This window comes from Diabrotica undecimpunctata, chromosome 7 (assembly GCF_040954645.1).
Source record: "Diabrotica undecimpunctata isolate CICGRU chromosome 7, icDiaUnde3, whole genome shotgun sequence".
Classification (NCBI taxonomy): domain Eukaryota; kingdom Metazoa; phylum Arthropoda; class Insecta; order Coleoptera; family Chrysomelidae; genus Diabrotica; species Diabrotica undecimpunctata.
Window position 1 is genome coordinate 52,802,199 of NC_092809.1, and position 18,903 is coordinate 52,821,101.

An 18,903-nucleotide genomic window follows, 5' to 3' on the forward strand; every position below is an offset into this window, starting at 1 on the left:
GACAATATTACTAAGCCTATCTATGGGAGTCTTATCTTTTATCTTAGAATAAAGATTATTAATTGTTAGGGCTGCTCTACAAGTCACATTAAGTTTAATGTTGTTATTATTATTGCCAAAGCTATTTTCAACACTTTTCAGAATCCTTGTTAACCCCGGAGTGATATCTCTGAAATATGGTAATGAAAAATATTTGTTTATAGGAGTATTCGAGACTGGGTTCCCACTTAAGACATCAGGATCAGCATTGTTAGTCGCGAAGGAAGGTGTAATATCTTCGTCATGGATAGTATTAAACGAAACGGTGTTGCACACAATGGGAAGAGACAGAAAACTTTTGACCACCATTAAAAAGCGAAAGGCAGCATAATTGGGGCACATACTTAGAAATGATAAGTACGAGTTGTTGCAGCTAATTCTGAAGGGTAAAATCGAAGGAAAAAGGGGTCCTGGTAGATGACAATAAATATCCTGGCTGAAAAACATTGGCGACTGGACCGGGTTAAACACACAGACGCTCTTAGGAAAAGCAGAAGATAGAGACGAATTTGCAATGGTTATAGCCAACCTGCATTAGTGGAGACGGCACTAGAAGAAAAAGAAGTAGGTTTACACTTTTTTATATCTTGCTTAAATATGTATTGAATAATTCTTCGGTCAGTTTTTGGATAGTCTTGAAGAAAATCATAGTTAATTGGAGGAATGATGTAAATAATAGGTACTCTTAATGGTTAGATCTTCTTACATACAAAATTGTATTCCCCTATTTATTCCTTACGGTAAAAAAGCTGAATTGAAATTAAACTGAACAGTAACTAGCAAGAGAAAATAAAAATTTATTTTAGAAAAACATATTCAAAGGACTACAAAGAGAGGGAAATTAAAAAGCATGTTAAACTGTTTTTGTGTATTTCGATAAATATCATATTAAGTGAATATTATTGGTCATATCGTTGTAACATTTTTTTTTAATTAACTTAAACGGATGTAGGAGGTCCTAGTTGGGTGTAAATTTGAATTTCGTAGTGTAATTTTTCTAGCAAACCAGGAGTAATATCAATTTCTACATACTCAAATCCAACTCCTTGAGTAATTTTTGGTTGGCTACTGCCTTTGTTAAGGTCCGTTACCTGAAACAGAAAAAAAAACAAACAATAATGTATTCCCGAAATTAAATAAATGCACGGATTAAGTCAATGTGTGTGAGGCCTTAGTTCTTTCAATTTTTATTTACAATTTCTTTTAAATTTAATTTACGAGTTTATAAGGAGCGTTAAGTAATATTATTATGTTGTTTTAATATTTGGACATCATATATATATATATATATATATATATATATATATATATATATATATACATAAACTAAGGAACACTCAAAGAGTGGTGGGTTTTTCGGTCAAAGTGGATAAATAAAAATAAAAGACAAAGAAGGTGGCTATTTCATCTATTTTTTGAAGACTTTTCGCTTCTTAATCAAGAAGCATCATCAGTTCATCTAAAAAAAGCAATATGAAAAACCAAAGTGGGTTACCTTAAAAAGATATGTAGCAGTCAAAGATATAAAATGTGTAAAGAAGCTTATGATAATGGACATTAAATATTATGTTGTATAGACAATTAATTGGAACTGAATACAGTTTACAAATTAACTCAACTTAGCACAGCAAAAGACCCACCACTCTTCGAGTTTTCCTTTGTTTATATTGGATTGACGGTCGTGCTCCTTTTCTCGATATATATATATATATATATATATATATATATATATATATATATATATATATATATATATATATATATATATATATATATATATATATATCAAAATTAGGTAAATACTGCTATACATTTTTGATTGATAACAACAAACAAACCCGTTTCAAAATTCCAGAATGAATGGATACAATTATTTTGGGGTTTAAGCAAGCAACATTGAATAATATATCACACCAATGTATCTGCAAAGACTGGTCCACAGATCTAACATAAGTGCAAAAGAATTTAATATGACAATCTCATCTCAGAAAACTAAAACAATAGTAGCCAACAAAGACCCAACCAGATGTAAAATAGAAATTAATGGCATCTGCATTGAGCAAATAATGGAAATAAAATACCTAGGAATTACACTGTCTTGCTATGGAGACATGGACAAAGAAGTGAGAAATCAAGTACAAAAAGCAAATAGACTGGCAGGATGCCTTTATAACACTATATGGCGAAACAGACAATGATTAACATTGAGACGAAGTCAACAATTTATAAAGCCAGTGAAAGACCAATAATGACATATGCCACAGAAACAAGACCCGGCACAGCCACAACGCAAAGTCTACTGAAAACTACAGAGATGAGAGTACTGGGAAGAGTGAGAGATCGAAAGAGAAGTAAAGACATTAGAAGAAAATGTAACGTACAGTGTATAAATAAATGGACATAAAATAGAAAAATAGAATGGAATAACTACAAAGGCAGAAAGGAGGAGATCCCTGACGTCAAGATAGCAAGAGGTAAGTCACCAATCGACAGAAGTAATATCGGAGGACCGCGCAAAAGATGGAGTAACAACCTTCCATAGGGGTATTAATCCGCCAATAAACAATCAGAATTACTTATAGGGAGAAAGAAGAAGAAGAAGAAGAACGTCATTTCCACAGAATGGAATCCCGCGCCGATATCGAATAAGCGTACACTTTATTTGATCGATCCTGACAAATTATAACATTTAAAGAGTATATACAATCATCAAATTTCTTACACTACGCCAACATACAGTATTAGTTCAATATGCATTGAAGAAACAAAATCTGTGAGTATATATTTTACTATTAATAAAGTAATCCGTAATCACAGTATCTCAGAAGCACAGTAAATAAATTATACCACCCATTTAACAAGGCTTTTAGGATCAAAGGTAATTACCAAAAGCTGAAGCGGAACCCGAGTTCTTATTTCTTCTTCTTCTTGATGTGCCTATCCATTACGAATGTTAGCAATCATCATGGCAATCTTTATCTTATCTGCAGCAGCGCAGAAAAGCTGCACAGATGTTGTATTGAACCAGATTCTAAGGTTCTTTAACCAAGATGTTCTTCTTCTTCCTGGACCTCGTTTTCCAAATATTTTATCTTGCAGGATAGCTCGAAGGAGAGCATATCTTTATTTATTTCGCATAATATGTACAAAGAACTGTAACTTTAGAGATTTGATGGTGGTCAGTACCTGTCGGTTCTGCATATATCTCCGTTCAAGATCCACGATTAGACACCATAAAAAAGGACAGAGAAGACGTAGCATCGCAGCATTCTTACTTTTGTATCAAGAGAGAGATTGTGACTATTGAAGAAGGTCCCCATCCGATTGAAGGTGGATCTAGCTTTTCCGATGGGTGCTCCCATTTCCTGGATGTTGGTCCATTCCTCGTTTATTATGGTGCCGAGGTAGTTGTAGTCTCTCACTCTTTCTACATGGGATTAGTTGACGTAGAGTTGACTTTCTGTTATCCTTTTCTTGCTAATTACCATAAGCCTTGTCTTCTTAACGTTTCCATTGAGTTTATATTGTTGACTGTAATACGTGATTTTGTTCATAAGAACTTGTAAGTCTTCTAAGTTGTCAGCAAATACTATAGTGTCATCTGCATATCTGATGTTGTTTAGCCGGCAACCATTTAGTAGAATACCTTTTTCAGTTTCGTGCAAAGCTTCGATAAATGTTCCTTATTTAGGATAGACAAATGTTAAATAAAAATTTTTAATTTTCTTCTTCTTCTTATAGTGCCTATCGGTTTCGGATGTTAGGGTGTTGAACCACGTACATAGATTTTTAGCCAGGAAATCCTTCGCCTTCCTGGTCCTTGTTTTCCTTTTACTTTTCCTTGTAGAACTAATTGCAGCAACACATATCTTTCGCTGTTCCTCATGACGTGACCGAGATATTCGATTTTGACGTGATATTCGCTTGTGGTTAGCAACTCTTTCCCTTTTGCATTCTTAATAAAACGTCCTGGTTAGTAACGTAGTTGGTATAGGATATCTTCAGGATTCGACGAAATAACTACATTTTAAAAGCCTTAATTATTAGGCTCTGCAATTTTGGTTTTGCTTTGCCCGTCGTTCGCCAGACGTAATTGGCTGAAGTGTGTGCGACAGAGTATTCCAAACCTCTTCGAGCGACCTTCGGTTTTATTTGCATTTGGGTGAACGTCATGTTTCATCCTTACCACAAGAAACTATCCTAGTACAAACCTCCTCGTTGGTAGAGCTGGGAATCCATATTAGTTGGATCAGAAATACGAGCACTTTTTAAAGCGCGTACTCTGATTTAACGAATAGTGATTGCTAATTGTACAGGGTGTATCCGATTGGTAGTGTACGCCATATTCGAGCTTTGGCCGGTCAGTGTAGTTACTAACCATTTGGATTTTTCAAACTCCTATAAGGCTGCACACCCTTCCAGATTTCCGAAAGCCTTAGTTTTTAGAGCAACGTAGGTCTCAAATATCTAAGTGGTGAATAAGTTTTTATTTTCTACTCATCCAGTTACTCTACAAACCATCGTGCGAGATGGTCATCTGCGTCTGTGGTACAATCTTTTCCACGCAGGCCGGTATGGATACTCACATACGGAGGCTACGCTGCCGAGGACCCAGACAAGATGACAACAACGTCTGCGGCATTTGTGAACGCGTATTGAAGTCTTTTGCTGGAGTATGCCAACACATGCGCCGTGCTCATCCTGATGAGTACAACGGGGATCTCTAGAGGAGGTACGAGAATCCCGGTTGGCTGGTGCGATTTACCGACGAGAATCTCATCCGGATGGAGCAGGAGGAATTCCGCTACGACGGCCGGTTTATCCTTCAGTATTTAATGGAAATTTTTCCGGAGAATATGAAGAAACAGATCCGGCGCGCTCTAGCCAAACCGGACTACAAGGAATTCCTCGAAAGTCTCAGGGAGGAAGAGCGACGTCGGAATCGGTCTCCGAGTCCCGTCGCTGGACCTTCTAACACCGAGACTTTTGCTAACTATGCCTTTTCGGAAGGAGAACCCTCGCCGGTGAGGGCACCGGCTAAGGGTGAATCGGACACCCTCTCGTCCCCGGGCTTAACAACGCCGGTAAGCGAAGCGACATTTCACTGTCCGCTGATGTGCTGAACCTCGAAGTTGATGAGCCCGTTCCGTTGTGAAACCGTGAGACGATTGCCTCTTACATGAATGATTACTTCAACGCAAAAACAGATGGTCGGATGCAGAACAACAGCTATTTAGGTACACTCAATTCACGAATGCTGAGCGACATCGTGAGGACGTTAGGTCTATTTTTAATTGAGTATATCGCCACAGAGTTTGCCATTGCGAGTACCGGGAAGCGAAAACAGCAGCCAAAACAAAACAACACCAGAATTCGAAAGCTTCTAACGCCCCGGCTATCAAAAATAGACGCCATCAAAGAACTCAACGATACCGTTTGACCCAAACTCGATACCATACCAATAGATCCGCTCTGGCTCGGACAATCATAGATGACAAGCCTCTCCTTGGCAACGATGTATATCCTGACATCAAAGCTGTAGAAAGGGGAATATTGGACGATCTTTTCATCAAGATCGCCGACAGACGATGAACCAATTTCCGATCAGAAGGAACCGCTACTAATCAGCCATGCTTTAACAGAAGCGGAAATCCTCAGGCCCTTACAAACAATGAAATCTCAAGCAGCCAGTTCTGATTTCATTAAGATCCGTGAGCTGCGTAAGGTACGCGTTCAGAAATTGGAAGTATAACCCATATAATTAGAAGTATTTTCTTTCCTTAAAGTATATGTTAAAGAGTAGATAGATAGATAGATCTTTATTTAAATAAAAAACCTAATATATATACAATATAAAGAAAGAACACTATAAATTTCTGATATACGGTTTAAGTAACATTTTAAAATTATTGAGGCTATTTTTTTAACAGATGTAGGTAACTGATTAAATCTAAGGAAGTTTTTTAAAAAGAGCGAATTCATCGTGCTTTTATACATAGTTCTAGGTAAATATATGTCATCTAAACCTCGGGTATTATAAGAATGAATACTTTTGTTGAAAGAAATGAATTCTCGGAAATATTCAGGTGATAAGCCATTTACTATTTTGAAGACCAAAATCATGGTGAAATAAAACCGTATATTTTCAACAGAGAACCAATTTAGAGTATTTAACATTTTTTTTTGATTTTTTTTATGGACGTACTCGAAGTGACTCTCTGTTTAAGTTTAGAAATCATTATTGTCCTGTCAATGGTCTCAAAAGCTCTTTTTAAATCAAGAAATACACCGACTACGTACTTATCTTTATCTAAATTATTCTTTATGTGACATAATGTAACTGTAACGCTGATTCACAAGCTGAATTGTTTTCGAAATTCTGATTGATTATTAATTAAAATTTTAGTTTTTGTTACATGTTCTAATAATTGTTCATAAACAGCAATTTCTAATATTTTCTCTATAGGAGGTAAAGCATTGATTGGTCGGAATTCTTCAGCTTTGATAGTGTTGGGTATTTTTTGAAGAGGGTTGATAGTACTTATTTTTAATACATCTGGAATTCTACCCTTAGTAAGAGATGTATTAATTAAATTTAACATAATGTGCTTAATGGTTTAACTTCCTTTACCATTCTGCAAATTAACGTTTCAAGTAGTGAGAATTTATTATCTAAATTGCCAACAATTTTTCGCAAATCCTGCAAGAGCTTTTCAAATTTTCCAAACTTTAAATATAGATTACAATTTACATTACACCATGTTTCAGAATTATCAATACTTTGAACAATACTTTCAATGCTTTCAACAAAATACTCATTAAAACTGCTAGCTATTTCTACGCTGTTTGTTAACCGTTTTAGGTTTATCATTGATGAATTTTTTTAAAGTTTTCCACATTATTTTGGATTGTTTCTATACCTGTCTATTTTCTTAAAAAAGAACCGCTCTTTTTTTAGCTTTAACATATTTACTACCTTATTTCTAAGTCTCTTAAAAATCTGCCATTTATGTTGTTTTTCAATGACGTCAATACATTTTTTTATAATCTTTATAAGCCCTATCACGTTGTTTAATTTGTTTAAACACTTCATAATCAAACCAAGGTAATTTTGATTAAAACTGGCATGTTACAATAATTGGTATTATGCCATTGATGACATTTTCACAATTTTTCAAAATTTCCTGGTAAATGATATTAACATCAACAGAATTTAAATTAAAGTGACACATGATAAGATTAGTTTTGATTTTATCTAAGTTTTGATTACTAAAATTTCTAAACTTGGATATATTACCATTAAGTAAATAATCTACCAAAGTTTTACTAGTGTCAGTAATACGGGTATGATCACTAATGTATTGTTTTATCCCATAAGCCGAAACCAGTTTTTTAATTTTTTCACCATAGAAATTACTAGCCAACCAGTCAATATTAAAATCACCAACTAACACACAACGGTAGTTTGTAGTAAATGATACATTACATATTTCTTCCAAATCTTCAATACATTGAGCATTAGAACTGGATGGTGAATGGTATAAGCACCCCACCAAGTAAATACTGGATTTAACATCAATTTTTATTACTTTACACCAATAATTATTACGCAATTGAAATGTTTTAAAATTTGAAAAATTATAATGTTTGTTGATGTATAGCATAACACTTCCAGTGTATCTACTCGTTAAGTCACAACGAAATGACAATAATTTTCAAGCTTCACTTCAATATCTTCAATATCTGATGTCGTTCTAGTTTCACTCAAGAAAATTATTTTGGCGTTATAGCAAGTTATGGATTCTTGGACTTGGTCTCTATTTTTTACTATGCTTTTGGCATTGAGATAAATTATACTGGAGTTGAAAGGTATATTAGGGTTTACAAAGTGTTTTTTTGGATGGATTTCGAAACGATAGTTGGTTTATTATTTATATATTCAATAGTTTTGGCAGTATCACCGTTATTAATCAAAGTTTTTATTTTATTTTTAATCGCTTTAAAATAGTCCTGTTGAGCCTTCGTTTGATCACCAAATATTCTGGTGCTTGGAATAGAAATTTATTGTTTATTCTTAAGACAAATTTGGCATCTTTTTTTGAATTAAGAACAACTTTGAGCGGCCTACTCTTTCTTCCCACATATCTTCCCAAACGAAACACTTTTAAATTATTTTTGTCAATATTAAAATTATTCAATATTTTCCCAATAGGTGTTGCACCTTCAGAATCACGTTCTATAGTGACTCTCACTATATATTATATATAAGGTATAAGGTAATTGTTAGAAGACTTTTAAAAGAATGCAGTAATAATTTGTTGTACAATACATACCACTATACATGTAATCTTCGAATTAAAGAAACCACTGAGAGGATAGCGTACATGAATCGGTTCAAAAAAATCTTTTGTGATTATTTCGTCATATCGCAGGTATCCTCTGAAAAATAAATTTGAAAATATTAAAATGTTGCTTGCTAGATAAATAATTAAATTCAAAAATAATATTGCAATATAACTGCATTACTTAAGCATTTATAGGCCAAAACGGACACAGGATATAAAACCTGGTGACTTGACTAAGTATTAAGAGATGTGAAGGGTTAAAATAATGCAATCCATAAAGATACCAACAGATATTATAAAACAAGATTTCAGATCAAAACTAAATATTTATTGATTTATGTATCGTACTTATCACTAGCGATGCCCTCAGATTTCATACTAATATAGTAGACCAGGGCGGACATGTTTTGAGAGGAATGTGATTTTTTCAAAAAAAGTTGTGAGATAACTTCAATAATAATAATTTATTTATCTCCCTCTCAAATAGCTTGGGAATATTATATTAGTAGTTCATAGCCAGCATTCCACGCTACGTATTCGGGGTAGAAGTTTATGGAAGAATCAGGTAACTCTTGAACTGACATTAAAATTGAACATGATACACATACGGTACTGGAATATGATAGTAAGGCAGCTAGTAGTGACTTGTATGACAAATCCGATTCTGAAAGTGGTAAGTAAGTTGAAAATGGACGGAGTTATTATGGCAAAAATAAATTTAAGTGGTCCCCACAACCTTTTGTATATAGGACCAGAACAGAGAAAAATAACATAATTTTGCATTTATCAGGACTTTGTGGTGATGCCAAACAGTTAAGCAAAAGTATATTTCTTTTATTAATATGGCAGTTTCTAATTAATAATAAAATTCTAGCTGAAATTCTTCTTTTTCTTTTTATGTAGACATGAATCTGTCTCTTTGTCAATTTGCCTCCAGTAAGTTGTCGTCCCATCGTTTATGTGGGATTATATTACTTTAGTTGTTAATTTTAGTGTAGTGTTTAATAATTTAATTTCTCTGTAATTTTTAGGGTCCGATTTGTCTCCTTTTTTAAAGAGATGTATTAGGGTGCTTGATCTCCATTCTTGAGGAATTCTGTCTTTTTTTTGAGAAATTTTTTCTTTGTCCTTTGATCATTTTCCATATTTCTTTCCGTTCTATGGAAGTCTTGTCCCATATGTTTTGAGAGAATCTGCCAGTGTTCCCTTTTTATTATATAACTAAAGTATTCGTTTCATTTATAATTCGTTTATAGTTGTTGTATGCCTGTAGTGTTTTTTGTGTTCTATATTGTAAACAGGCTTATTCTTTTCTTCACATTTTGTCCTCACTTCCTTACTAAACCACGGGGTTTTCTTTTTTGATATTTTAGTGTTTGTTTCTTTTCTTTCCAAATGATTATGTTCCTGCGTTAATTGCCCATACTCATTATTTTTTCAATGGATATATTTATACCAAGAAAGGTAGCGACAGTAAATTAATAACAGATGAAGGAAGGTGTTTGGCTGTACTAACACAATCCGTGATAAAATTATTCAACTTATTATAAATACAAATAGGAATATCACTGCAGATAAGTGGTTCTCCTCTATTGAACTTGCAAATGAGTTGTGACAAAGAAGAAAGAAGTAGGAAGTTTTACTTACAGTTTTTCTAAAAATATTACAATTATGTCTTATGTAGTAAAGAAAAGGAATGCTTTACTTATTGTCCATCAACAAAAATCCAGTGATATTGAAACTGGACAACATAATATTATTATATTTTAAAATAAAACCAAAGGAAGCGTAGATGCCCTAAATAAAAAATGTGCAATGTGCTATTGGGTTGTTTTATTCCATCATCGATATCGCTGGAGTTAACTTATATATATATATATATATATATATATATATATATATATATATATATATATATATATATATATATATATAAATATAAATATATAGTCTTGTGGGTTAAATTGAATTTAATACACATGAGTTGCAGGCAATAAACTGAGTCACAACAGACAGAAAATAACAACAGTACGTTACAGTGAAAGTGTGGAGGGACAGTATTATGAAAATCTAATATAAGAGGGTGGTACTTTTTTATTTTTAGTGAATTTTGTTGTAAAACATAAGTATAGATGTAACTTAAGTTATCAACATCTTTTTTGTGTTTCAGTGATTTAGAACAATTATTAATATAACGCATCTCTAAGATTTTACGATGAGCTTCTTTTTCAGCTCTATCTAGAATTATAGCCTCATCATATATAGGACACGATGGTCATTCTCATTGACATGAATGCTCAAACTAGTTGCTAGGGGTTTATGTTTACAGTTACTTTTGTGAAGAGCTAGGCGCTTACTAAGTCGTTAATATATATATATATATATATATATATATATATATATATATATATATAAATATATATATATATATGTATATATATATATAATGACTAAAACTATCCAGAAGCAAACAAAATACGACGGGCAGGATTTTTAAAGTTACTCGGCAAACAACTCGACATTCGAATAGAATCCAAGAGAATTGCAAATAAACATAATTGGAATACTGACGAACCCGACGATCAATGAAAAAGTGCATAATGATGTGAACTGAAAACGAAAAAGATGTAGGCTCTATCCACGAAAAAGTGGTAAAGGACTAAGAAGGTAAGTAATGTTTGTAAGATATCAATGTGTGATAATTGTAGAGCTACTTTTTGTAAAGCATGAGCAACGTAACGTTTTATCTGAATTCTAATATTGCCATATTGCCATCTAATATTGATCTGGAACTGGAAGGTGTGGACACCTTCGTCTACCTTAGCTCGCTGCTGACCAAAAACAACAATGTCAGCGAAGAAATTAAAAGAAGAATAGTGCTTGCCAATAAGTGCTATTATGGCTTGAGGAAGAATATGGCCCCTAAACTACCCAGAGAAATTAAAGTTACCATATATAAAACACTAATAAGGCCATTGTTAACATATGGGTCTGAAACGTGGTCACTTACACAGAACGACCAAGAATTGCTTAAACGTTTCGAAAAAAAAAAAATTCTAAGAAAAATATGGAGGAATCCAAGAACAGGGTTTGTGGCGTAGGCGCTACAACTTTGAGTTATATAGAAGTTTTGGCGTGGAAAGAGAACTCTTTAAATTAATTAAAAAACGCAAGATTGGTTACCTTGGGCACATATTGAGAGAAGCAAAATATGAAATACCACAGTTAATCCTACACGGGAAGATCGAAGGTAGGAGAGGAGCCGGCCGCAAACAATTATCCTGGTTAAGGAATATTAAAGAATGGACAGGAATACACAATACAGGCGAGCTGTGTCACGCTGCCAAGAACAGAATTCTAGTAATGAGATAGTCGCCTACGCACTTTGGTGTATGGCTTGTTAAAAAGAAGAAGTTTTGGGGAACCTGACGTTATAAAATATATTAAATAAGCACGCCTTCGATGGGTAGGACATGTAATTAGGCGAGATGAAGATGCAACGATCAAAAAAATTTTCGACCGAAGAGGACCAGTGGGAAGACGAGCCAGAGGAAGACCAAAACTTAGGTATCAAGATAACATAGAAGATGATCTTAAATCCATCGGAGTTAAAGCATGGAGAAGAGTTGCCAAAGACAGGGGCAAATGGAAGATTATTCTGAAGAAGGCTTTGGCTCATAACGAGCTGTAATGCCACTGATGATGAATTTTGCCAAAGTTTGTGTGTTGTAGCTTTTCATAATAAAAGAAATTAATTTTTTTGGTTTATTCTGTTTTTTCATATTTTGTATATCTGATCTCTAATCTTTCATAATTATTTTATAAACATTTTAAAAATATTTTATTATTTAGGATATTTTGACATGTAATTTGTAATGTGTTTGATAACTAATAATTAAGAAAAATATTATTAAAAAAATGCATACACTAATGTAAAATATATCAAAGAAATCACATCGAACATAATTTGTCATATTTTTAAAAAATTTTTGTAATACCAAATAGAAAGTACAAGGGATCTACCGAAACGGTTCCAAAAAGTAAACGTCAGCGGTAGACAGATATACATTTTGTTTCTAATTCATTTAAATTTAATTTAATAAGGCCATAATTAGGCTAACACAGAAGAATGACTTTAGTATTACTTACGGATGTAAAGTATCTAGACATTCTGTCGTATCCTCACATTGAATATGTGCTACAAGACAACACACAAGACCTAAAATAAAAACTATTTTATACATTTTTTACCAAAGGGGAAAACTCTATATTTTTAGCAGTAAACTAATAGTTTTTGTTAATCTCTCTTAGGTTTTATATAATCTCAAAAGATACTTAATGATAACATAGTTTAGTAATCAATAGATTATTTTTTTCATACAACTATTGTCCTGGATTTCAAATAGCACTACATTATTTTAGCATATATAAATACTTATTATTTGTACAATATCAACTGATAGTACCATCGTCAGAGATTTAATCTTTAAAAATCTTACGAACAAACTAAATTTTGTTGAGTATGTCAATTTTTAGACCCCAAAAAGGATGCAAAATTTTTGCTAGTCATACTCCCGGGCTTTCCCCTAAACCCCCTCACCACGTAGGGCGGCAAACGGAAAACATCGATTTACCAAGATTCTCTACGCCGTAGAAAAAAATTAAAAAATATATGGTTGAATGCTCGAATATATAAACTCTAAAAACAAAAGGCAGATATCGAGTTCAGTTTTTTATTAAATCTTGTCCAAGTACTTTTGCTCTCAGTGCGTCCTCAGGGGCATCTGAAATATGCCAAGAAAGTTTTTTTAAGTGAGAGAAAATAGTTAACTCTGAAACAACTCGAAGCAACGGGTGTGGCAGTCCCGTGGGACTGCCGGTAGAAGTTATACTTCGGTACACGCGTTCGCCGTTACAAATTTATATGAAAGTCAATCTGCACAATCATTACATATGTAATATGTACTATAGTTAATATAGTATAGTATATACACAACATTTGACCTGTAATAGTAGTACCTATAGTAAATGACGGATTGAATCAATATTTTTATGAAAATGCATATTTTTCTTTTCGCATAAGTATAAAAGAAGTTGAAAGCAAAAATAATATTTTACACTTACTCTGTAGTAAAATTCATTGTTTATTTTGTTATTAATATAAAAATACAATACAATACACTGCAACGTAATTCAATATAATAATACAATACAAATTAAAATGCAATATTCATAAGTATTTAAAAATGACAATATACATAAATTACTTACGCGTATGTTTAATTCACCACGATAATAATATTAATAAAATAAAAATATTGTTTCGTACTACAACTGTGAATTTGTCTGACATTGACAGATACACACACAAGTACACATTTAAACTTTCTTAAGATATTTACAAGTTTTAATTTATAATTTAACATGCCTAACGAGGCTCAAGACAAATCTGAACAGAATGGAAAAATAATAATAATATTAATAAATATTATATATATTTACAAAAGGAACATTTTTATTCTCGAGAGAGAAAGAGAGAGAAAAGATATCTTCTGTTTCTCTCTTACCTATATCTTACATATGTATAGTCGGTACGCTATTCCCAGTCCGTATTGTCTATTCAATTTAATAATTAGTTTTTTTTGTGAAGTTATTTACTTTTTGACAGACTAGTGGCTGGAAATTACTATACAACCAAGCACACGTACTCATAGCCAATATTAATAGTAAACAAACTAAATAGTAAATAAAATAGAACTTTACGAATTACCGGCAATCCATATTTATTTATTTGCACAATATAATAAACAGTTATGTTAAATTATAACAACTGAAATATATTTTCCTAAACCCAAAATTTTATGGGTTTAGTATACACTTCCACTATTTTTAATAATTCTCCTTTTTTCAATGAAACAAGTCTGTAATAAAAGTGTTTTAAGCTGTTAATACTGTGAGCTAGGAACTTTTGTGTTGTAGGTTTCCAGCTATGAATCTGTCAAAATATGCCCGAGTTGAGCAAATGGACCTTAATGGTTTTGCCGATTCACTCCCGTAAAAATTTCCAACGTCGAACGCGCGTATAGAAGTATAACTAAAAATTTTGTATAACGTTAGTTATATAAAATAAGTAAATATTCATTTTCATTAGTATTAGATGAGCGAAAATAGTGATAAGGAGACATCCCTTGTATTTTATTATATACAGACGATGTGGTGTTAGTAGGGTATACTAAATTGAGTAGAATAAAAATGGAGTATTTAGACTGTCCATTTAACGATGGAGTTATAAATTCAAATAGAGTGGTAACCGTGGTCAATGAGTCTATTGTGAAATGTGATGTATTTAGAATATGTACTGCAGAGCAATTGGGAGATAGACGGAGATGCCTGCAGTAGATTAAGAGCTAGCTGGATGAAATATAGGGAGGCGAGTAGCATTGTACGACGAACCAAATCCTATGAAACTGAACGGATAATTTTACGAGACGGCAGTGAGACCAGCTATGATGTATGGCACTAAATGCTGGACAATTAAAAAGAAAGAAGAACAATGTAGCATGCTAATCAAAAAAAGAATGCTAAGGTGGATGAGTGGGGTAACAAAAAAGAATAGTCGTTGCAGTTATTAGTGCAAAAATGAGAGAGCATAGATTGAGATGGTTATCCCGACCGTTATTAAGCCGACCCCGTATAGGGATAAGCGCAAAGACGATGATGACGGTTTGGACGTTTTATTTGAAACAGTTTTAGTAAAAAAATAAAATATCAAAACCCTGTAGAAAAATCGTTTATTTTAACAACAATAAAATATTTTAAATTTGAATTGGTTATTAAAAGCTAAATTAATATTCGTTAATTTCTTGACATGCTATATTTTAAACTGATTAATTAAATTTTAACTTTTCTAAAAAAAGGTTAAAGTGTGAAGGTGGTTAGTCCTAAAAAAAACAAGTTAATATGCCAAGCAATTTAAAGGGATAACCATTAAAATTTTAATTACAAATGAATCAGTGACTAAAAAAAAAACAAACTACAAAAACAACTACAAAAATGGTAAATCAATATTTTATAGATACAAAACAACTAATTGAGAACATTGTTTCACGTTAATCACTATCCGAATCTGAATTGTCGGCACCAATATTTATAACAACACTTTCAACATTAATGTTTATTAGATTCTGTTCCCCAGTAAACCAGTCTTCGATAATGTTTTCAGTGTATCTCATACATTTTTGCCAAACTTCCACATTACAATTTTCTAATGACATTCTACACATACTTAACTCAATACTTTACAAATTAACTCAATAGCAATAAAGTCACAATGATAGGGTGGTAGCCATAATACTTCATGACCATGCTCTCGTAAAAGTCCATCAATATCATCAACATTTTTTTTCTATTCTTTCTGGCAAGTTGTAACAATTTAGGTCTTGCAAGTGTTTTACTAAAATTAGTATTAAGTATGTGCTTTTAGCCAAATGATTATGTCATCTTTTCTAGAACATTAGGAATGTTGCTTTTCAACTAGCATACTGTGGTAAGGAGCAATATCCATTACTATTAGTGATGGTTGCTCTAAATTAGGGATTAACTGTGGAAAGATATGACCATTCATTTCTCTATGATAGTCCATCGACAAAGATTTTGAAGAAAATGGTAAACTAGCTTCTTGGACGAACCCTTTAGAAGAACCTGCATAAACAATAATTAAACTTTTGCCATCGTAACCTTGTGGTTTGCGTACACTTTTTATCTTTTTTATCTTGCCAAGACTAATTTTGATTCCTTTTGCATGTATCGATATTATTAATTAAATTGATAGTACAAAATAAACAGTACTTGTAATTTTTATGTAAATAAACTTGTAATTATTTTATTGGTTTAAAAAATACATATTATTGACACTTTATAAGATGTTCTAAATGAGCTTCTCCTCTCTCAAGACAGACTTTATACCGATAGTCCAGATTTCTCTTAATGTTATGGAATAAAGGTGGTCTCAAGTCCGCGAAGAAGGCACTAACGACATCCTTTAATTCATTGATGGTTTGTGGTGCCCGTTTAAAAACGGCAGTTTTAGCCATGCCCCAAATGTATGCGTCTGGAGATGTTAAGTCTGGAGAATGTGCAGGATAGAGGAAGTCAGTAAATCGTGAAATGAATTTGTTTGGAAAATGTCTCTAAAGAAATTGACGAACTGCAACAGCAGTATGGCAAGTTGCCCCATCCTGCTGGAAAAATTGGTCTCAAAATATCAAATTACGTGCACGACAAAATTGACGTAGATCAGGGATAAAGCATGTTAAAATGTGTATGTACCTCTGTTGATTAAGTTTGACTTGCCTATCATTTTCTTCGATAAAGTATGGACCAATGATTCCGTATCCCGAAACTGCACACCAGACACTAACTTTTGCGATATGTAAAGAAACTTCACCTGGTCTGGCAAAGCTCAGAAATCGATTTGTGCGACGATTTACATGGCCTGACAAATGAAAATGTGCTTCGTCTGAAAACCATACATTTTTCAAAAATTCAGGATTTTCATACTGTAATTCAAGAATTCTGGCACAATATTCCACTGTACTGTGATAATCCCTGTGATGTAATTGTTGATGTACCTGAATGACATACAAAAATGCATCCAGCTTCTTCAGAATTTTTGCAAGAAAGTTAGTTTTAAGCCAAGATGCAACGTTGTTCTTGCCTGGCTGGCTTTCGGGTTTTCCAAGATTTGCTCAAAAACACGTTTATGGTTACCGTTGTCGTTAACTGTCCTGGGACGCCCTGAGTTTCCTTTTCGTTGGCACAGTACATTACCCATATTTCTAAACTTTTCAACAACCTTCAAAATTACAGCATTACTTGGAGAACGTTTGTTAAACCGTTGTGTGAATTTATTATACAAGTACTGCGGACTTGCACTATTACGTTGACCGATTCCGTATGAGCGAAAATAATGCTCAACGAGAAACACTTTCTCCTCCGTACTTAACACAATTTTTAACAATTAGGCCTTAATAATTAATTAATTAATTAATTAATAAAGGATTACTTGACAGGTCTATACTATAGTTAGTTTCAATATGACAGCGCGCACAAAGAGACATCTATGTTTCAGTTTTAGTACTGTTTATTATGGGCAATATTGTACTTGACACTAATGTAAATTAACTACTAATAATATGATTTGTTAGTCAATTATTATAGGTGTGTCATGTCTAGTTTCTGTCGATTTACTTTAGGTTACTTAGAATAATTCACCGATATTTTAAATTTTTTCTTCCTCGAAATAAGTATTTAAAATTTAATACTTAATTAAAGGGTATATAGTAAATTTGGTAATGACAAGGAAAGTGTGTCCAAAACCTGCACCCAGCCGCTAAAGGGTGACACTTAGCCCGAATTTATGATTATGTTAACCAAATATTCCCTTTTAAGTAAACAAGCAACTGCTGTCAATTTTGAAAGTATCTAAACATTTGTATATGTATTTCTTCTCATTCTCAAATACAGCTTCATATGATTCTAGATAAAATAAGTAGAGAGTACATTCACTTTAATCTCTTCTTAGAACATTAAGTGTGTCAATTTCACTGACACAGAAACGTCGACTAGGTATTCAGACAATAAGTATTTTTTAACATTGGTGAAGGTCAATATAATATAATAGTACAATAGATAGTATAGTTTAGTACCAAAAAAATGTTTTTACTTTTATTTTAAATTGTTTTTTTTGAAACCTAATTTAAGAATCTTTAGTTAAGATACCATATATTGGCAATAAATTATAATGTTATAGTTTATTTAGAAAGCCAGCAAATAAGTAGTTTATTTTAATTTTTTAAATATTTAAAATTCATTTTACTCTAAAAATTATTATAAATGTTCATAGTTTAGTACCAAGTCACTATAGACCAGTCTGGTTAAAAAAAAAGGTGGAAAAATGTTTCGCAGATATCTGAAGCTTTTAAGACATAGGTAAGGGATACTAGATGATGAATAGATGAAAAGGTACTCCTAGTTTTACCTTGCTTTTTTTTAAGCAATAATTTATGGTCACAATTTGATTTTTTGTCTATAAATTTTTTCCCTTGTATTTTAAATAAACAATATTTATGTCATTTTTTTATGTCAAGAATATCTTTATTCTCCCGTTTTTTTAATTAAAATTGATAAATAATTTATAGAGATATTTGCAAAAAAGCAGTTTTTTTGCACTAATTTATAAATTTTATTAATTTATTTATTAACAAAATAAAATGGTACTAATACATTTAAACATCAAGGAATTACCATCTTTTAGATTTGTGCGAAATTTACCCCCGATCAGTCAAATACTTTATAAGTTATTTAATTTGTTTATCCCTAAGGCTAATTATTTAAACTATTGAGCTTGCCCTATGCATGATGCTAGACACATTCAGCAAATTTCATAGGATTCTTTAAGACTTAGACTATCTGAGAAGTTAAATGCATATTGAGTTTTCATCGAAATTATTTACAAAAT

General features: G+C 32.4%; 1 protein-coding gene across 1 annotated transcript; it reads right to left on the minus strand.

Moving 5' to 3' along the window:
- Positions 1 to 892: 892 nt before the first annotated feature.
- Positions 893 to 12,694, minus strand: LOC140445354 (uncharacterized). Its single transcript, XM_072537329.1, has 3 exons — positions 12,534 to 12,694; positions 8,373 to 8,478; positions 893 to 1,130 (listed from the first exon to the last, which is right to left on the minus strand). Exons 1-3 carry the CDS (start codon positions 12,626 to 12,628, stop codon positions 978 to 980), a joined length of 354 nt encoding a protein of 117 aa, XP_072393430.1. The 5' UTR covers positions 12,629 to 12,694; the 3' UTR covers positions 893 to 977.
- Positions 12,695 to 18,903: the final 6,209 nt, after the last annotated feature.